Source organism: Nelumbo lutea, chromosome 6, assembly GCF_056320005.1.
Source record: "Nelumbo lutea isolate HS-2025 chromosome 6, American lotus-T2T, whole genome shotgun sequence".
Taxonomy (NCBI): domain Eukaryota; kingdom Viridiplantae; phylum Streptophyta; class Magnoliopsida; order Proteales; family Nelumbonaceae; genus Nelumbo; species Nelumbo lutea.
The window spans coordinates 12,846,522-12,869,625 of NC_142689.1; the positions used below are offsets into that span (position 1 = coordinate 12,846,522).

General features: G+C 34.6%; 1 protein-coding gene across 3 annotated transcripts; it reads right to left on the reverse strand.

Moving 5' to 3' along the window:
• Nucleotides 1-836: 836 nt before the first annotated feature.
• LOC148847410 (ACT domain-containing protein ACR12-like) lies at nt 837-12,627 on the reverse strand. Of its 3 annotated transcripts, XR_016100436.1 has the most exons (11): nt 12,370-12,627; nt 11,937-11,991; nt 5,816-5,938; nt 5,051-5,145; nt 3,921-4,005; nt 3,740-3,799; nt 2,223-2,278; nt 1,892-1,997; nt 1,750-1,818; nt 1,145-1,221; nt 837-1,070 (listed from the first exon to the last, which is right to left on the reverse strand). XR_016100436.1 is itself a non-coding variant. In XM_088948692.1 (10 exons), the coding sequence occupies exons 1-10, from the start codon at nt 12,522-12,524 to the stop codon at nt 1,008-1,010; spliced, it is 867 nt and encodes a 288-aa protein (XP_088804818.1). In that variant the 5' UTR covers nt 12,525-12,627; the 3' UTR covers nt 837-1,007. The 3 variants fall into 3 exon arrangements, 2 of the variants coding, with proteins under 2 accessions (XP_088804818.1, XP_088804819.1); XM_088948692.1 differs by lacking the exon at nt 1,145-1,221; XM_088948693.1 differs by lacking the exons at nt 1,145-1,221; nt 1,750-1,818.
• Nucleotides 12,628-23,104: the final 10,477 nt, after the last annotated feature.

Here is a 23,104-nt window from a genome sequence, read left to right on the forward strand (position 1 = left end):
GAATTATTGTTCTGTGTTTCCACAGTAATCAACTCTAGCCGACGTCTCGCTCTCGCAAAAGACGAGTTGTGAAAAATGAACCCTCTGGCACCAAATTGCTTGCTTTGGCTTGATTACTGTGCGCTGCAATTGTTTTAACAATGAGCTGGCTTCTCAGATGTACCGTGCTCCCGGTTTTATCATTCAGTTGCCACTCAAGCTTAAAATTAAAGGAGCTGCTACATAACATTTTGGAAGCTAGCTGGGGGGTGCAAGGACTAGGGGTGCAAGTTGAACAGATTGGGCCAGGTTTTTGACCAATCCATGCCCATTCCTAAAAAACCCGAGGTCAACATCTTTTTAATCCAGGCCCAGCCTGCACTGGTATTTGATGCACTTGGATTGGGCTAAGGCCAAGCTGCGCTCAGATTGCTCATTACATGTATGCATATATGTATGCTTTTATACAAATATGTATGTATATACATATGTATGCATGTATGTGTATGTAGGACTCGAACTAGTATAAGACTAGGCCGGGCTCAGATTACATAATGGCTAGGCCCATGCCGAACCTGAAAAATAAAAAAAAATAAAAAAATAAAAGTATTGGACCCAAACTTAAACCCAAGGATCAAATATCCAAGCCCAGCCCATGTAAAATTGCAGAATGGGTTGGTTTGGGCTCGGGTTGGGCCTGCCCTAGTTGCACAGGTACAGCCAAATGGTTCATTAGTACCTCAAGCAGGGCCCTAGTTTTATACACCATTTTGTGGGGAAAATTGCCTTTTCCCAACCAAATGGTCCGATAAAATAAAGCGCAATCCATCATTTTCTCTACGTACAGATTACAAGGATGATAACAATCAGATTATTGCTGGTATATTCAGTGCTTGTCCAAAGTGAGATCATCATACAGTACTTGTCAAAGATAAGCTACATCAGAGTGGATATACTCATGACTCCGGCAACCTCACGAGGTGTATCAGTTAAGTTACAAAAAAGAGATGGTAAACTGCTGCCAGGTATCAGTAACTATCGTCATCTGTTTCAGGCCTTCGAAGATAGTACCGCAAACAGTTTACCAGAACCTGCATGGTGAAATAAATGTGTAGAGAGAGAGAGAGAGAACTCAAAGTATAAACAAAAAGCTTAACTAAGTAACCTTGCGAGTGTTCTGATTTAATTTGAAGTTGGAACCACATAGAATCAACATCAATTTTCAAATGTATACTTTTTTTCCTGCCCAAAAAAAATGTGAACTTTTTTCTTGAGTCTAAAGAGGAGAGTACTTTCTTATGAGTGGAAGGATCTAGAAGAGCTATGGGTAGACCAAAAAGGACATGAGTAGTAGTAAGAAATGATTTAAACAGTAATAATTTAACAGTGGATATGGCTTTAGAACAGATTGGCGAAACAAGATTCATGTAATTGACCCCATATAGTTGGGGATAAGGCATGGATGGTGATGGTAATGATGATGAAACAAGAGACTACTAGAAGAGCACAAAAACAAGTAAGATGTGTAATCATGTAATATTTTACCAAAAAGATGAAAATTTAATAGATAAGAAAGGCTTTTACAGGAGCCTTTCATAAAATTATGTTAACGATTCTTTGTCTATTTGGGACAAGGCTTTGATGATTCTTCGTTGTTTTTTGCATAAACTTTCAACTATATCCCTTCTGAGGTCATAAAATGAAGAAAGCTTCTAGCGGTCGAAATCTTGTCACATAATTGCCAAGGAATCATGGTCCTAAATCAATTACCTGAGACAAGGAACTGTTTAATGCTGCCCCTCTGTAGCTGACATGAAATTTATCTTTGGCTACCAATCCCTATTTCATTAAAAATAAAATAGGTTTATAAGAGAAATTAGAAAGCTAACACAAGAGACATCTGAATACATACCTCTGTGTCAATTTCTGCTGATTCCACACCGACGTTGATGTCGGCCATAATTTTAATGATTTCCAACAGAAGTCCAGGACGATCAGCTGTCTCTAAATAAAGTAAGCTGGAAAAATGAAAAATCAAGTAAATAAAAGGAAACCAAAAAAGAAAACATGCATTTATGCTTGTGAACAAGGATTTCATTATCTATAAAGTTTATCTCCTGCAATGGTGTATTTGTACATGAAATAGAAGCAGTATAATCAATAACAATGTTCTTTATCAGAATAGACATGTTACAACATTATGCTACAAGACTTTCAAATAGGTTTAGTGAGAAGTGGCTGACCTTCTCTTAGGTCCATCATCCTTAACATATATATGTGTTGCAATGTCAACATCAAGCTGTCGATGGCAAAATTAGTATTAGTACCCTAATTGATATGAGGCAAGGTAATAGGAGTAATGTCACATGTCAAATTAGATTCCTACTGCATGATGGAAGCACTTCCACTACAAGTACCTCTTTTTCTTTTGTATAATGAAAACACTTCCACCAGAAGTACCTTTTCTTTATACTGTATAATGGGAATACTTCCACCATAAGAACTTCTAGGAGCAACAGTATAAGATCAGGTATGCAACCAAAAAAGAATCTTCCATACAACCAAACATATCTTTTACAGACATGAATATCGCTAACAGATTAGTCTTAACCCACAAATACATTCAGTAGTACAGAAACCAAAAGCTGATTGAAAGTATCTAGAAGTTAACTTTGAATTAGCAAGAAAAATGAAAAAGTATAACTTTGAATTGCCAAAGAAATCAATGCATATGCATGTATACACCATCCACTTTTGATTAAAAAAGATGGTCCTTCTTTTCTTGTGCCGTATTTCTAAATTGTTACAGAACCCACTTTCCAAAATGCTACCCTGAGCTCCATTCTTCCACCAATTGCCTTAAGCTGTAAAGCAACTCAGGAGTATCTGCTAAGGAGTTTCCAGGTCCCTTCCAAAAGCATGCCGAGTAAATCTCCTTTCAAACAGCTGTTGTATATAATTCTACCACAATAAGTAGATATCGCTGAATTGTCCCCAACAGTGGCAAATTAGTCAATGTATTTTATATCTAAGCTGGACTGGTATTTCAAATAACCATAGCATAAGCCACATAACTTGAAATTTTTCACTTATGTGAGAGTTTTCACCAATATGGAACCAAGTCACCTGCATGAACCTTCTTATTTCAACCATCATGTATAAGTATTAGAGCAGTTCAACTGAACTCGACCTTAATCCCAACTATTTGAACAGGCTACATGAATCCTGTCCCAAGTCCCACCACTGTACTCAATTAAGAACCATGTATTAGAGCAGTTTCCATTTCAAAATTATTATATTGCAAATGCCTCTCTGGTAGAAATTTCCAAAGAGGTTCCTGCATAAGCTAGGAAATTAAGTCCTGAGTCATCACTGAAAATCTTGAAACTCTAATGTTTTATGCTTCCCATTCTGGTTTAGTTAAAGAAATTCCAATCCAATAAGATGTTAATTATCACCAAAAAGAATCCAATTGAGACCCCCCATGGCAAATATATACATGTCTTTCACCAGGAACCAAAACAGCATCATTTTGTCTTATTTGATATGCCATTACCGTCAGCAAGCCCGTGTCTTCATGGTCTAGTTTCTGGTAGATTCAAAAGATCAATATTTCTAGGTGAATGTAAGCTTGTCATACAAAATATTTGTACAAGAGACAGGCCATAAGTCCAGAAAATATACAATATGAGCAACTTCATTCATTTGGGAAAGAAATAAAAAAAAAGGCCCATCATTCAGCAAGTCATTAATTGATGACCTTCTTCTGAGGTGCTTTTATTCCAAAAGCCTCACCCATAGCAAGCTTTTCACTAGATTCCTGCAACAATTTTGAAAAAAGAAAAAATTAAAATTTATAAGAAAACAAATAAGTAAATAGATCCATAGAAGATTTGAAAACAAAATAACAAAAAGGAAAATATCAAATTCCAAAAACATACAGGGTGAAATTTCAGAAGGTTATTGATGATGGTAAGCCTTATTCTCTCCAACATGTCAGGATCTTCAACTTTGCGCCCTGTGTCCCTAAATTATAATTGAAAGAGAAAAGTGCCAAATGCTAATAAATTCCAATAAAAACATTAAACATCAGAAACAGGTGAAGTATGGTAAAGGTTCCAAATGCCAATTAGACAAATTTATGCCGATCTACTAATGGTGCCATTATGAGGCATTTAAAGAATCATTTGACTATTCAGAAAAATATAAATTTCCAATTGCAGAAAAAAGCTGTGCACCCATTTCAAGAACAAAACATGGCAAAAGAATTGCAACCCTTGTAATACTGCTACGTCAAATACATAACAAGTACAACAAACAAGCTATAAGGAGACACATTTATTGTTGTCAAATTGTTGCCAATCTTCATATACAACTGTATGACTGCAATTGTGCACAAATCTGTGTTAAAAAGTAAAAGAAAGCATAAGTATCATACAATTTAAGTGAAGCAAGGAAATTTAACGTCATAATATGGGGAGGCATAGCCTACACTAACATCTACCACTTGATCATGGAGTATAGGAGTTCACATATCTGGTGAAATATATATATATATATATATATATATATATATATATATATGTATATGTATATATGTATATATGTATATGTATGTATATATGTATATATGTATATGTATGTATGTGGAAAGACCCATTATCTGCCATTCCATTTCATATTTTAGAATATTTAGTGCTTATTTGGGAGGGCATTCCCATTGCAGCTTTTGGCTTTGCGAGGTGGGCTCACCTGGACAGCATATAAGCAATATTTGCTAAAAAAAATCCAGAAAGCCCAACTTTGTTGCTCTTAGATGTGCAATACTAATATAGCTATATTATTTGAATGCAAGGTAAACCATGATAGCTAGTATGCTGTCCTTCAGTGGTTTCCATGTAGAAGGATCACAAAGCCAAATTATTAGAAATTCCATTGTTAGTATATTAGTATCAGTTTACATCCATATCTAACTTCTGCTGTAAGTTCCACATAGCATTACCAACTAGTTACTACCATAGAAATACTTTCATGCTGTACTAGAATTTTCTGATAGAGACAGAGTACTCACAATCGTGTTATGAAAAATTTTGTCTGTATGACTGATCCCTCGGTTGTAACAGTTCCCTTTGCCACATCCAAGCCCAGGTCTTTAAGAGCTTTAATCTAAAAGAACATAAAACACGCATAAATATAACTTCTTTTTGGACGCATACATAATAATGTACCAAAGTTAGAATGACAATATTCAGAATTGAGGCCTCATAAAGGAGATATCTTGTCCATACTATATCACATGGAGTGGCAATTACAGGGTAAACATACTTAACCAATTATTGGCATGAAGTTTTATGTAGTATTTCAAGTGTTCAGTAGAATAGCTAAAATTGGCATGCAAAACCCAGAAAGCTTGTCCAATCACAAATAATTGTCGCATTAACTAGCTGTTTTGATCTGACGAATGTCATCACTCAAAATGAACAGTTGGTATCTTAAAGATAAGTTCGGCAAGGTACAGAATGTAGTGAATAGCAGCTCAGATTCCATTCTTCAACAGCTTGTCCCTTGCAGCACAGTTGACAACTTCGTTTAAATTCCATGGCAATGTTCCTATGTGGGTTTCAACATTGCAGATCTAAATGGTCCAACTTATCGGAGAACATCAGGATTAGCCACCTATTAAGTACTTCAAAGTTCCCATCACATAAAGCATTTCTCACCAACAATAAGAGCTCTTGAAATTTCTGGAAATTATTTAAATGAATAAGCTTGTATGGTCCTTCAGCCACGTGGTGAAAGGCCATGATAGAGGAAAGAGGTTGTGAAGTCACTTTACTGTGTCAATAAGAGCTCCAAGGCGATCTCCAAAGCTAAGTTGTACAATTGTTGCATCAGAATCTGAATCTTGATCTATCAAAACTATTGGCATGGGAACATTATCAGCATCCTGATCAGATATCTGCCAATGGAAAAACTTGTCAAAGTTGCAATAATTGATATAATGCTGGTATTTTTTTTCTCCATATGCTACAAAATCTGTATGTTTTAGTATTGCAAATGAAAAGGAAAATTCTGGAAACAAGGCGGTCTAGTAGAACATCTATCATTTCCCATTTGGTCATGCTTCTGGAAGTGGATTTCACTGGAATCAACTTTAAGTAAGCAGCTTTGAGAATCACAGAAATAATAAGAATTCCATAAATCTTGTACTGAAGTGAAAAGCACACCAAATTTAGAGAAACATTTTCCTTAAAAGGATAGTAAGTATCTATAGCATGAAATGGAAGGCATAATAGATAACAAAGCACAAAGATCACACATTGATGAATGTCAGCAAATTGGGATGTTCATTACAAAAAACAAGTCGCAAGAAAGTGTTAGTTTGTAATTAAGCTTTGTTGGTCCATAGATGACTCTATTGAATAATATCAGCATGCTGACTATTCAGAAGATAAGACCATCAAAATCAACAACTGAAGAAGGGATTAGATAGAAGCAAGTAGCATGGGGATAAACACACTATAAAGTGTACCAGAAGATGCTAAACAAACACTAATATAAGCAGTTGTCATTAACAATAATGTTCCTGGATGATACTCATCTTATCCAATCTATGTAGGAAGAGGCAGACAGCATGAATTCTTTCTATTTCCATGCAAGAAGAGCTAAATGTAGGAAAAGTTGGAGGTTTCCTTCTGCATGATTGGGATTTTTTTGGTAGTCAGTAAAAAAGAAAATTTATTGATAAATAACAGTGAGATAAGGATGGATTAACTGGAAGGCGAAAGCTTTGAACACCTTAACTTAGAGGCTGTTTGATTGGGACTAATACTTAGTGAGAACTAAAAGGATACTTGTTTTACCCAGGAGAAGAGGTAGATGGCAAGAATTGTCTCCATCATCATACAAGAAGCACCAAGAAACTCAGGTTCACTTTCAGACAAATTGACCAACTTGCAAAGAAATTTAACTCTATTTTTAGATGGGTTAAAAGGGAAGCTAATGCGTTGGCAGATGTGTTAGCCAAGCAGGGAGCAGATAGACCATCCTTTTTTGGGCATTGTTGTAACCTAGTGCTTATGGGATCTGTATACCTGTAACTTAATTTCAAATATTTACATTAATAAATGAATTTTTTTGCTGATAAAAAAAACTAGAAAATATTGAAGATTTCTTTGACATGATTGAGATTACAATATAAGGGTAAGTGTACAGGAATTCATGAACCTCTCAACTCATCAACTCAGAAGCCATTTTTTCTTTTTCAGATAGGGGGCTATATGTGTGACATGTGTGTAATTAGGTCACATGAATCTTTCTTGTATATTTGAATGGTAAATATATAAACATAGATGATAAGTTGGGTAACAAGTCAGTGGATTTTGTTATCATTAATGAATCACTTAAAATGGAGATTTCAGAACAAATCTCCATAATTTTGGATGCATGTGGTTTTAAAATGTTCTACCAACAAATTTATTTTAGAAATTTGTAATGGTATCAGTATTGCATTGACAGAAATACAGGTGTTGGAACCAGATATGTATCCAAGAGTCTAACTTGGCAATATAAGAAAACATGGATTCGTGGACACATTTACAGAAAAGTATATACTACTAAAATAGTTCATGTTTTTCAAATTCTGATATTATATACCCAAAAAAGATGTTGCCTCTGTTACCAAGTAATGTTTGATACAAAAATGGCATTCATCTTGTACATTATTGTTCACTTATCTTAATAAACTAAGAGATAGAAAAGAAATGTTACACAAAAGTGTCCTCGAGAATCTCTGGAGTGTCAAACTCCAATGCGTATCCAACACAGACATGTCAACCATTTAGGAGAGTCCATGCAACACTCATGGTAGAGAACAAAAGGTCCATGGTAATTGCTGACAATTGAATTTGTTGCTTTAAATGACTAAAGTTTTCAATTATATGCAAAAAGGGTCCAGTCATTCAGACTGTCCAGTGTTTTCAAGAATAAAACAATCACCTGTCTCAAGAAGATAATATCCTTTAGACCTTTACTACATACTGTTGAAATGGAAGGACATCACCGTACAAGTGTTGATAGTTGTGTTGGGCCTCTTATTTTATTTCTTACCGTTATTGGGCCTCGGCCCATAATATTTTATTGTTTTTAGTTGTTTATAGCAGTATCCACCTCACTAGGGGCATATTGATCTTTGTACACGTTTTATTCTTTAAGTATAAATAACAGTGATTGGGGTGGCCATAGCACTTTTGGCTCCCCTTTTTCTTCCTCCTATTTTCTTCTTCTCTTCCTTCTCTCTCTTCTTGCTTTCAATCAATCTACTCTATTCAGTTTTCTTGCTGCTTTTCCCCTTTGTTTGTAAGTCAGCATATTTCTACTTGGTATCAGAGCCACTTTAAGTTCTCTTGAAGTTGGTACTGTGCAGTCTTGAGATCAGCCAACTGCACAGAAGAGTAGGAAGGCTGATTATCTGTCCTTTGAAGCCTAACCCCTGGAGCTTTTGGTGGATCTTTGCTGCCCACGGAGGAATCTAGGAGAAAAGACAGAAAATAGGAAGTATCAGAAAGGTTACATCCAGTCTGTCTACACCCCTTGGAAGTGGTGGCCGCATCCAACTCACTTTGTTTTTGAATCTAAGAGTATTGCTTCTGGAGAGTTTTCTAGAGCTTATGGAGAGAGCAATTTCAACTCTCCAGTTTTCTCCTTCTCCCAGGTTAAAGAAAACTGGTCTTTGATCTCTGGAAACCAGTTTTTTTCCTGGATTTTTCTCTTTAGGAAGGTTTGTTTCAATCTGCCTTACCCCTGTTCCTATAGTCCTGGGACAAATCTGCTGGTCATGTTTGTCATCTGTTAGCTTCTCTAGAACCTTGTTCTTGCTTTCTAGCTTGGAGATTGGTTGTTTGAAATTGTTTGAAAACAATGGTCAGATCTGGAAGTAATCAGAAGACAGGAGAGAATTGGGTATGTCTCCAGGAGGAATGGAAGAGATGTCAAGAACCCAAATCACTACTGTAAAGCTGGATGGTATGAATTACCTTGAGTGGTCCCAACCTGCATGCATGGCAATTGATGGGAGAGGTAAAATAGGATATATTACAGGGGAAACAAAGAAACCAGTCCTCTAGTCCATCCCATACCTTAGGGATTCAGGAGAACTAGATGATCATGACCTGGCTGTGCAATTCAATGTTACCCCACATCAGCAGGAATATTTTGTGGATGAAAACTGCTAAAGAGATCTTGGATAGAGAACTATTATTAAGCCTTGAATGTAGCTCATGCAAACTAGTTGAGGAATAAGTGAACAGTGTGAAACAAGGAAATAAACCTCTTGCAGTATATTTCTCCACCCCCGAAGACCTTGTGGCAAGAGATAGAACATTTGAAGATTGTTGTGTGAGAGTGTAACTCTTTCACAAGCATATGCTTTTGTGCCTAGGGAGGTGAGTAGAAGGAATGCCATGTTGAGACCTTCAGTCATTGAGGCTACAGTAATGGTACTACTAGATCTCAGCCCAATGGATATAAGGGTGTTGGTCAAGGTTTTAAATTTCATAATGTATCGATCTGTATCAACCAATACATGCCGTTCCAGTGAGGGTATCAAGTATTTCAACAGCTATGTTCCTTGTGTCATGTACATACTTGATGAAATGCCTCGGGGACTACAAGTCTTTGTTTAGGGGAAGTCTTAATCTTCATCTAAGGGCCATTTGTTTTCAAGTTTCCTTTATGTTGTCACTTGAGGTATTTTGGATGTTAGGAACTCTAATTATGTAGTGTCCTCCACCTAAAATAATAGTGGTTGTGGTTTGAACCATGTGATGTTGGTAGTGTTCTATTATTGCTAAGGAATGTGCTAAGAGGTAAATTTGATGGTTGGCTGTGTCTTGAGTAAGAGCTGTGGACAGCCACGTTTACGATGTTGGTCGTGTCTTGGTGTAAGGGCCATGAGGCACCATGAGTACCATCTAATCAATTTAAGACTTGTTTTGTCATGGATAAGAACCTTATGTGCCACCACAAGTGTTTTCAAGATGATCGATCCTTGTTAGTGAGGTGTAAAAGTTGGTTGCCACCATAAAAATCTTCAAAATGCCTTGTTCAAGAGTTACCACCAAGGTTATGATAATTCTCTCCAAGCAAGCTAGCTTGAGGGGAGTATTGAAGTGTTCAAAGTTCAAATTGGATTATGAATGAAGAAAGGGGGTATTTTGGGAAGAAAAATTATAGTTAAACAACATTTTGTCATTTTGAGGGAAATCTACAAAAGAAAATACAACATTCAAAAAACATATTTTGATATTAAGAGTTGATATTGCATATTGTATTTTTTTTCTAGCTTTTTTATCTTTCTTTTTTAAGATAAACTTATTTTTTCCATTTATACTTTTTTTATCAATATTTCTCCCATTTATACTGTATATTTATTTGTAAGTTTATGCTAATTTTGTATAGATTTATTGATATTTCAATCAAATTTGATTTGAGTCGGATACCTGGATTCGTAAATGAATCAAATTTCGATCTGTATTTTGCTTATCCATCGGATATCGGATCGGCCATATTCTTATCAGATCACATTTGTATATACCCCTATCCAAATTTGACACAATCTGTTAGCAGCCCTATTGGCTTTAATGGGGTAATCAGGTACCCACTTTAAAGAATTTCTAATGCATTGGAAACAGGCCCCTTCTAAATTTAATAAATGTTCAATCCAAGTCCACTCAAGTTGCATAACTATTTGGCTAAGGATTGGGAGTTTGACTTGAGACAGGAAATAAGAAAAATCTTACTTGCTTTAGGACTATGACTCTGGTTTATTAAAATAACTCCTAATCTAATTAAGAAAACTGTTAATGACTCAAATAATCAGAAAATATCTATCGAAAATTTAATACAATAGCCCTATCATCCATAAATACATAAGTAAATAGGGAATTCCTAGATTTAGCTCAGTGTCTCCTGCATCAAAGACAAGAGAAGTAAAACCAAAAGGCTAGAATGAAGCAAAGGTGGCATAAGTCCATCAAGAATAAAGGCCCAAATGTTGTATTTGGGGTCTTGGAAGGGTGATCTGGACTCTGGATACAGACCTAACCTAACCTTTGGCTTTTTTTTGCACAAAGTGCCCTTCTCAGACTTGAATCACATTCTCACACTTATCAGCCTGAGACTTTACCATTGCAACAAGCAACAATCCCTAAAGTCCATCAAGAACACTCAAAATTCATGATATATTTTACAGCCAAATTCAAGACTATATGGATTCATTTCCCAGTTCTAAAACTCCTGATGGCCATAATGTTGCATCCTGAGAAAGAAAGATTCATAGTTTTCTTTTTGGTCAGATTCCTGCATAGAACACTGTTTACGCCCAGGCGAAGGAACAAAGATGTATCTTTGGCTCCAATAGATATGTACATAGAGAAAGCGGCATGGGTTAAGTGATTGAATTTCTACAGAAAACAGTTGGACAAGAAAATTAGGGTGCACTATAGAATAAGTGAAAACATAATACTGGTAATTGCAAAATAGAAAGGCAAATAAAAGACAAATAACCATGAATAACAAAGAAGAAAAGACATGCTGAAAGGAATTTAACCAGAGGAATAATTAATTAAGAATGTCAAAATCCAAGTCAAAATATAGAAATGACCTTTTAACCTAATAGCAATCTACAAAGTAATGCACATATTGAACATGCTAGATGCCAATTGATACATGCTGAATTTCCTCTTCTATGACCATTCATTTTCGGATTTGTCTGAGAAATAATAGCAAAACCTTAAGGAACTAACTAGCCTAAGAAATAAATGCAGAACCCAACGTCAAAGATACAACTTTGACATAGTACTTTAGCAATAACTGAATCTAATGGGAACCCATTTCTGAGGAGAAATGGATAAATAAATTATCAAAAACAATCAAGAAACACGACAAGTGCCACTGACCGGAGAAGACGAACCCAATGTACTTGTTGAATTAGCAGAAGCTTGTAGAACGTTCCTACAGGTCAATTTAAACAATCTTAGCAATCATCACAAACACCTAAAACTTAGAAAGACAAGATTCCTTTGCAGTAGAACAACAAATTATGCAATAATCTGGAATTGGGGCAAGGGAAAAGTTTAAGAATTAATTATTGAGGAGTAATAGAATCAACTACGAAGAACACAATGATAAAATGATGTTAAATACATCGAAATATCTGAATAAAGACATTATTCTCAACAACCAGTATTCCAACTAACCCAACCAAGGTCATCAGTAGGAACAACGAGAAAATCATAAACCCTAGAGAAATCCCGAGAATAATCAACACACAAAAACGACTAATCAGAGGAAAACATGAGAAAAACAAACCGAAATTAATATGGCTCTTACTTCCTCCTTGTGAAACCAATTCCAGGGTCGACGGATCCCCGGCGAAAAACAGAGACCTTAGCGACCTCAAACGGACATATTTGAGAACTGAAACCAAGCTTGCAACCTCTGGATCGGATCAGAGTTGACGAGAAGTAAGCATTGGCGATGGCCATGGCGATTTTCTCTTGCTGTTCCGTCTGAATGTTTTTAGTTCAGCTGTTGGTCTGTCAACTGTAGATTTTATCTGGAGTGGACCTCTTACAGCATCGGCGATGATTGACATGGTCGGGAATGTCAGAACGTTGCATCATCCTGGTGGGACCCAGGCCCACTTGGAATGGATGGATCCCACGTAGGATCGCATATCGTGGATCAACTAATAAAATGGAATATTCTGCACTGTAGCGGATCGAATCGAATCGGGTGGGCTCCCAACGATGGGCAGTGGGCTCTGTGGGGAGCCCATCCCGTCTCAATAGGCCGTACCTAAATCCTCTTTTTTTTTTGTTTTTTGCTTCGTAGATCCCACCCTCAAAATTTGTTTCGTTATATTCAGGCGTAATCGATCCAAGGTCTTATCCGTTGGGTTTTTTGCAAGAATTTTGGGGATGGATTATCTAGGGGTGTCCATAAAAAACCAAAAGACCAAAACAATGAACCGAATCGAACCGAAAAAACAAACCGCAAAATGTGCTAATTGCATCGATCGGTTCGGTTTCGTTTCAAAATTTATAATATATTATATATTATTTATTATTTATTATGTAATATTATACATATATTTATATAATATATTATAAATATAAAAAACTGAAATTTTGAAGAATCGAACCGGTCAAAAACCGAAATCGGTGGACCGGTTAACCGGTGGTACCAGTTCAGTTTTGGTTTGGAGAATTGGAAAAACCGATATCATCGGTTCGATTTACAAAAAAATTCAATGGTTCAGTTAACTAATGGCAACGGGGCAGGGACAAGGGGCCTCTCCCCATCCCCGTCCCTACTAACGAAAACAAGGTTATCCCCATCCCCATCCCCACAGGAATCCCTATCCCCGTGGGGATCCCCATTCCTCGTTATTCTTTATAATGCTAATTATTTTGTTTTTTGTTTTTTATTTTATTTAATAAAAATAAAAATAAAATAATTAACATTTAGAATGGTATTAGAAAATATTCAAATATATTCAACCATATTTTTTAAAATATTAATATATAGATATATGTTTATATATTAGTGGGAATCCCACAAAACGGAGATCGAAGTTTCTGCGAGGCGAAGAGTGCTCTCCCCGTCCCCGCCCCATCCCTGCTAACGGGGATAAAAATTTCCCCATCCCCGTCCTCGCGGGGGGGAAATCATCCTCATCATTGCCCCATTTGGGGCGGATCCCCACAAGAATCGGAGAAATAAAAAAATTGACATCCCTAATGGACACCCCTAATTATCCTGTTGTGTATCCCCGTAAAGAATCCGTCGGGCTTTCTTGTAAAGAATCCATCGGGTTTATACCATTCGGATTAATTATTCAAGTTGAATATCAGTATTAAAATAAATTAACATAATTAAGATATTAGGATGCACGGGTTTTGTTTAACGAAATTGAAGCCAAAAGAGCCTAATGACATTTTCAATTGCCAAGCCGGTTAAAAATTAAAATCCAACCCAAGCATCATATTTTAGATTATATAATGTTATAAAAATTCCATTAAATGGATTTTATTTAATATTTTTTATAAATTTTAAGTAGAATTAAATGAATTTTATTTGTTATTGATTATAATTTTATTCGTAATGTTTACTAATTATTTTTAGAAATGTTATATTAATTTCAATTTTTAAATTAAAAATATTCTTAAAAAAATTTATTATTTTTTATTGTTTCAAAATAAAACATAAGGAGATTTGTTAAGCAAAATTAAAGTTTGTATAATTCCCAATTATGTTGAATTTTCCTAAGTCCAATCCAAATTTTATTTTTGAGTTATATATTGTTGGATAAAGTTTTAAATTTTATTAATTAGATGATTGATAGTTATTATTTTAATTGACTATTAATCTACAAATATTTGATTGAAGTGTCGTTCTTTCTTTAATGATAATATTATTAACTAAATATTTGGCCAACATTATATATCTAATTATTACGGGTTCCATATATCAAAGAGGACTCGTATGTTGTTCAGGTTGTGCAAAAATGGGTCCTCAATGACCCGTGTAAATTGTCTTCTTTACTTGTCAAGCCAAAATGGGTTTCTTACAATCCGACCCGCAACAACAACTCCAACACTTCTGATTGGGATATGCTCCTAACAAATCGCACCTCACAGGAACATCACAGTTGCATCATACGTACTAATGCATCGAGAACATCTCTCGTCGCATGAATAACAATATAAAGGATGAGAGATGTTTCCAATAGACGATGGAATGAGGTTGTGAGGTCCATGTGACGTGCATTTTATCCAGTCTCCTTTTGGGTATCTTTCCATTGGCCAAGTAGGGTTGTTGCGAGAACTATTTCTATAGCCCCCTAATAAGCCCATCCAACTACTAATCAAATACTTATGTGCTTATTCTTTTATTCATTTTGTACACCAATATCATTGTCCCTTTATCATCAATGCTCTAATGCCTTTGCAGTTTCTTCAGCTCCTTCCCATTGGGCCTACCATCAACAAAATCCAACATCGATAATTCTTGGGTCTATCCTTCTTTATCTCAATCCCAATCTACTCTATGAATCTCTGCTTCTTTTGATATTCCCAACTTCCCCAACACCACATATAACTCCCCTGCTAATATAAAACCATCTCCATCCTCATCACAAAAGATCTATGGTACATGCTCTCTTGTTTTCTTTGCTCTCTTCATCCACCACCATGATATGTGTATAATAATCTCCCCCTACAATTTATGCAAAAATTCACAATCATGCTTGCTCCTTGCCTCCTTCTACGTCCCTTATCACCTTTCACCCCCTTACCTCCATTTAGAGGTGTCAATTGGACTGGATTTAGTCCAATCCGATTCAGTCCAGTGTGAGTCCATTGCAAATGGACCAGGTCCAATCCAATCAATATTTTGGACCAGTCCAATCCAATGTTTGGACCATCCAATCTGTTTAAATTTGTTTTAATTTAGACTGGTTTCAACCCAAATCTGGTTTATTGACACCTATATTATTGTCTTATATCAATGGACTATATATATTGGCTTAATCCAACCCAATCCAATATAAATTTATTATGGACAGACTAGATCCAATCCAATCTAATAAATATTTTGGACCGGATTGGTCCAATCCAATATGTCTTGTTGGTCCATCTAATATGTCCAAATTGATTTTGGACTAGCTTGCCACCCTTACCTCCATTCACACCATTATTGGTCCAATATGTCTTATTGGTCCAATCCAAAACTGGTCCATTGACACTCTTACCTCCATTGTTGAACAACCCTACTACCCCTATCGTGACCAGCTTGCCACAGGCAATATCTCTCTCTAAAAAGTATTAGCGTGCAACGGGGTTGGTGCCTTGGTGGGAGTCTAAGAGGAAAACGCTCAAAAGAAGCTACGTGGAATTGTGTATAATTTATAAAATCAAAAAAAATCAAAAAGATGAGATAAAAGATAGATACAACATCCACCATTCTATTCTAATATATATATATATATATATATATATATATTGAAATGAAGTAAAAAATATAATAAGACTGCATTATATTGAATTATATAGGGGTGGATTCATATTTAATTCGCTTTTTGGTACATATATTCAATTCAATTATTGAAGAGGGTTAGGGAACACGAAAAAGGGAGTAGTTTGAAATGCTCATAATTTAACAATGGATATGATATTAAATAGAACAAAATGACAAGACATGATTCATGTAAGGGGAGTTACCAACCATGATTGAAGACTTACCAATCATGCTAGCTGCAATTCTTAAAATTTCCCCTTTGTAATTTGTTGCAATCTATAATATGTATACAAATGTGGATGCAATGTGAAACTTTTTTTGGACTAAATTTACCTTCTATTTCTTTGTTTGGGAAAGTATATAAATGTCATTTTATTGTAGTTTTAATGGCAGCTTTAATGGCTACTATAATGGCCATATTTGTATAAAATGTAATTTCAATTATTACTTTCCATTTAATCCTCTCTCATTAAGTCATATACTTGAGGTATTAAATCTCATTTTCTCTTATTAAATACTATATTTTAAGTTTTTTTCACTAATAAATGCTACTAATTAGATCTATGTCAATATTTTTAACAATATATACTGATATATTTTAAAACTAAGTAAAAAACAAAGTCATTATTTATCCAAGTGGTGGCTAAGCAATTCAATCATTCGAATTGAATTGATCAACCTATGGAGTAATGTTTAAGTAATAAATTTTTTTAAATATAATTAAATGTAGAAATTTATAAAAAAAAATATAGAAAAATTAGACACATTTATGATATATTTTTTAATCAAATTAAAAAATAAGTGTAATAAACAATAATTATTTTATTGATAATGAAAATGAAAGGCATAATTTAGAATTAACAAAAAAAAATTAAATATAAAAATTAATAAGAAATGGTTAAGCTTTTGAGTTAAATGTGTTAACCTTTAATGTCGTAAATAAATTATACAAATTAATAATATATAAAATATACAAATAAAAAAACATAAATTATGCAAAAAAAAAGCATTTAGGCACATGCATAATATCATATATTTATCATGTTAAACAAAAAGTAAGTATGACATATCATAATTATTTTTACATAGAAAAATACAAATATATATATAGAAAAAAATGAACGCATCTACAATTCTATATTTACACTACTATTAAAAATATAAATAAAGTTGTGGAACTTTCTTTTGACTAAAATCAAGGTTTTAACAACCAATCCAGAAATGGAACCACTTTGGCTTTTGATTTTCGGATCAACGGTTCAACTGTCCAATTTAAGTAAGTCAAATCTATAAGATGTAAATTATAATGTAACTTTTTATTTTGACTATTATATTAGGATTAGGTTAAATGTCCACTATATATATACATTATTATGAGATGGAAGTGTGGGACTTTGAGAAATAAGCGACGCTAAGAAGTGATAAAAAATAAAAAGAAGAAGAAGAAGAAGAAAATGATGATGATGAAAGGGAGCGTTGCCATAGGTGGTTATCATCATGTTCACAATCATTGTTGCATGATTGTTTTGCCGTAAGAAGAAGAAGATGATGATGATTAATAATGAATTGCCACCAACGGCTATCTCCCTGTTCATCATAATCACTGCTACAACACCATTTGTCTTATTCATACATCTCTTTCATCTCTCTAAATCTCTCTCAAATCCTATATCGTTTGCTTCATTGGTGCATCTCAGATTTTAATATAAAATCAGTATTTAATCCCCAAGTCTTGCATTAAATTTTCGAGTTATTTATTGTATTTGCATTTTTTTGTTATTACAACTTACAAATAATCACATAAATGAGAAAATTCAAAATCAATATAGAAAAACTAAAAACCCTAACTAGTTTTGGCCAGCGATAATAATCGAATAAGTTTATGAGATATGAAATTTTATATTTTCAATTTATTATTTTATAATGTTTATTTCAAAAAATAAAAATATTGGAATTAGTTTGAAAATAACTTGATAACATTAATAAAAACGTATGGGTCAGTAGTTCTTTAACGATTTCAGCGTTTTTTTTTTTTGTAGAATAACAATTCAGGGCCAAAACATAATCAATGACCTTACCGGTTCCCAATCCAAACAGCTTGATTTTCTGGTATGTTATGGTTTTTAAAAGTGACTAAAATACTCATTTTTGAATTTAGTCCATATTTAATTGTAAGGTTCAGTTTTAAATTGAACTACTACTTTTCACCTCATTCAATTCCCTTTATTTAATTCTTGTTTTTTTTGATAAATGAACAAAAGAAAAAATATATATCAGAAAGATTAAACACTACAAGAAAGAAGAGTCTAGCCAAGCAGGTAGGCCTGTCAATGATACTTGAAACTTGACAATTTGATGTGATTATCACATATTTGGATGCAATGTTTATATATTTACATTTGAATTATACAATTTGCATTTGATTAATAATAAAAAATTTAAAATTAAAAATTACATAAAGTTTATAGAAAATTTTGGATATATTATTACTATAATTATCATCATCTAGAATTGCCACGTGCAAAGCATGTGCACTTACTAGTGTACCCAAAAGTGTAGTATTCGTTTGTTGTTCAATTTATCTTCTTAGGCAATGGTGATGATATAAGGGTTCAGCTATAATACTAAAAAACATCATACTAGACAAACTTGTAACGAATCAAACCAACACCGTAAAAGGTGATAACCAATTAGGTGGTATTTAACAAAAAAAAATTGAGGGCTTTGATTGGTCAAAGCAAGGGTCAAATTTTGAAATGTTAATAAACATGAAATGCAACCCCCTTTGAATTTTGAAAAAAAAAATACAAAGTGCATGTACCAATACACCCCTTCCACAATATGAAGATGCATTGATACTTTGAACCTTGATCAAAAGTGTCATGTCTTTCATGTAATACAGATTTTTCTTTAATTAAACTTCACATCTAAGTAGTTTAGTTAATATGGGTCAAGTAACTCATTTGAATGCAGACAACTGATTACCATTTGCAATCCTATTGGTTAATGGAAAGCATCCCAAAATTTAACTATATGTACAATAACCCATGGGAGATTGGATATGCTATCAGCCAAACTCTGAACATGATATATGATGAGGGCGGATTTGGCCATCCAGTGAAATTGTGACACCTGACACCTCGTGTAAACCAATTGCAACCTCTTGACAACTAGGTAGCTCGGCATAGCTTGGGGAGCTTATAGCTAGGGGCAGTTTGGCATAGGCAGCTAGCCACTCCGCAAGCAACATGGCATCTTACGAAGAGCTCGCCACTTAGGGGGCAACTCGGCACTTATAGGTAGCTCGGCACTTAGGGGCAGCTCGACGTATCGCAGGAAGATCTCCTGCCTGACAACTGTACCTGATAGATCCGGAGACCTGCACCCACGTCTCTCGCTAGGCGGCACCGTACCTGTCAGTCCTGAGAGTTGTCCATTGACTGGCAGAGCCATACTCTACAGCAATCGCCTGCACCCGTCACCTCAGCTCTAGCAGTAACGGCTGCGTAAGAGAGACAGAGGCGGTTACGCCTGACTTGACAAAGGCTGTTACACCTGGTTTGTCAGGACACCACTATATAAGGACTTCGACCCCCAAAGACAAGGGGAAAAGAATAAAAAAATGGAGGTAATCCCTGCTCTCTAGCTCTCTCATATCTCTCCAAACTCCTTACAATCAGAATGCTAACTTAGGCATCGGAGAGTCTCTGCCGGGAAAATACCCTTGGGTCCTCTGATTTAGTTTTCGCAGGTTCCTCAGCTCCCGTCACCTACAAAGAGGAGGAAAAGATGGAGTTCTCACAGGTCCTTCAGCTCCCGTCGCCTACAAAGGAGAGGAGATCACGTCATGCAGAGGACAGTCGGGTTGCGCACCACCAGGGAGCTCGTCACTAGGTTGCTCATCACCAAGGAGCTCGTCACCAGGTAGCTCACCACCAGGGAGCTCGTCAAATGACGAAGTACTTAGCCAAAAATTGATACATCATGAAAAAAATTTGGTACGTGGCCAGAAACAGTTATATCAATATATAACTTTACATCTCAAGCATATTTTATACTCATATGTTGTCATTGATGGGGTGGTACTTTTGATTTTGATAGTAAGATGGCAATTAAATTTGAGATGTGTAGCTCTTAATCATGTTGGAAGTTGTGTTTGTAGCAAATCCAAACTATGGACCTATTCATTTGCTCTGAAGTCTGACATTTGAAAGAGCAATAATTACATTAAGAGGTATATTGGTATTGGTGAACTTTTATTTCCTTCGAAATGCAAAGAATGTTGTTTTTAATTATGAATTATGAAAACCATCAAATATCCATTTTAATCCTATATGTGAGAGTTTTTGTTTGTCTTTTTGGGGGGTACCATTGGAAAATAAAAAGTTGTATGATTGCACTTTAAAAAATAAGAGATAAGAGAAAACCAATAACCATTTTTTCTCTTAAATTTAAAAGATTCCTCTTAATATATGAGAGTTAAGAGAAAATGAATAAGCCCTATATATTTAAACAATGTGCAAAGAAATATTTTTTCTTTTTTTGTCTATGCCTTTTCAAGATTTACAAAAAAACAAAAAAATCCACCAAATAACGAGTCCCACAACCACTTTGTTCCCTTTCCCATTTTCTCTTAAAAGTTGACATATGTAGCACTATACTATAAACATATGTGCCTTACATCAAATAGTTACAATATTTCGATTGGGGTCCATTAAATGTTAGATGGAGGACCCTTATGAAAGGATCCAATTTACTATATATGATATCATATGTATGGTGTAAAGTGTATGATGTATTATGAGACACAAAGCAATAGTACATTGTATTTTAATTTTCTCTCTTTATTTGCATGTACTATGGCTTGCAACTAGTAAAGTCAAATTCATGGGACTACAACTTTAGAATCAATAGCCATGTGAGCTCTCATGGAACAATCCCTATGATCAAGGGATCTTTGGAAGGAGTACAAATGAAAATATGTAGAGTGCAAATCTTATGTTTTGTATGTATTTGCATTGTACATATTTATATTTGTACTCACATGCTCAACAAAGAAGTATAAATACAAATATATAGAATGCAAAACCTTGTATTTTGTATTATTTTTTATATATTTATATTATAGATATTTGTATTTATACTCTTAAACTGAGCCTTAATATATGACTTGCTGGCATGTGGAAAAATTATGATTTTAGATATGCATTTGTATTTACCAACTTTTGTTAATTTGATTCGTCAAAAATTTCAAAAGTCCATTTTACCCTTTTATTGCATCTTTTTATATATTATTATATAGACAAAATATCCTCGTTCATATTTGTTGAAGAGGTTAAAGTGGAAATGAAAGGATGAAAATAGGTTCTAAAATTGTAATTGGTGTTCATAAACGAGTTTTTTCCCCTACAATTGCAAATGACGTTTTTAGCAATTTCAATGTGTATAAAGTTAACATCAAAGTTTATATATTATTACTAAAGCTATCTTGGTCAAATATTTTTTTTGTCTCTTCACTTGACAATCCCCTCAAGGGATGTACAAGTTAATAGTAAACCAAACGGAGGTCTTGGTATTTGACTGAAACCCCCCAATAGAGTTATACCTAACTTACCCAATAATGTAATGCTTTTTTATCATTGCATTATGGTGAGATATAGGAGTGAAAATGATTTGGTTGCAAACCCTAATTTATTTTTGTCTAAGCTTTTGCCTTGTTTTGTTTATATATAGTGCAAATAAATGAAATAAAATATAAAGTAGTATAAATTAAAATTTAAATAGGAAATAGGCAAATTTTCTAATAATTGTACAAATGAAATTATGTTACAAACAAGAGTCAAGCTCAAAATTAATTCTTATATCGATAACAATAAAAGGTGTTTTGTCAACTACTTCATCAACTTCAGGCACAATGACCATCATTGCCGAACTTTTCAAAAAGACTAAAACTGTTTGTCCATATCAAGATCACCTTCTCTCTTACAATGCTCTGCTATCACTTGCTTAAGCTATCTTATCACAAAAGACATTCCCAAATTTGTCCGACGCCAAAAATTAGAAATCAAACCCTAGGACGAGTAAGGGGGCTAGCTTTAGGGTTTTGGTCATTATCAGCCAAATTGTTAAAGAGGATCAATGAAACCAGTGTGTCATATTCACTTGTTTGATTAGAGATGGAGAGAAAACATGGAAAATAATCAATGGAACTAAGGCTCCATTTGGCTCATGGGAATTGAGGTCTGAAATCGGAATGGGCTATTCCGATTCCAATTGTTTGGTTGGATGGAATTGGAATTTCATTCCCATTTCTGCTGGAATGGTATTCCCCCATTTGAGGGAATGGCCATTCACTGTCCCTCTCTAGGGAATGAAATTCCATTCCTGTTGATTTCAATTATCATTTCCATTCCTGTCTGAACCAGACAAACTATGGGAATGGGCCATTCCGATTCCGATTCTGGTGGATTTTGATTTTGATTTAGACTATGAATCAAATGGACCCTAAGTGGAGAAAAACAATGAGGTTGTAAGACCTGATAATTTAGACGATTGAACTGTCAATCTATTTGACCCAAATAATGATTTTTGTTGTTTTTATTTTAATGATTTTTTTTTAATTTTTTATTTGCAATTAACCGTTTGTTTAAATTGGATGATTGAACCGTTGACCCATAAACTGATGGTCAAAGTGGTTTTAGTTACGAATCGGTTTTTTAAAACATTGATGAGAATGGCATTAAAACTCACTTCACAATATTATATCTCATGAGTAGTTGTGTAAAGCGTTATCTGGCCTTGTCCACATTTATTTCATATGTTTTAATGGAGGAACCACCCTTAAGAGAATTGTTTTTATTTTTTTACAATGTTGTAAGACTTGGATCAGCCTAAAAACCAATATGCTCACTTGGTCATCGTTTTATATATTTATTTACTTGAATGAAATAGCCCCGTTAATACATGAAACAATGAAATCCATAATTTAACTAGTATCCGAAAAGGTAGCTGTTCCAAGTTTTCATGGTCTGACCGTTTGGTCTCA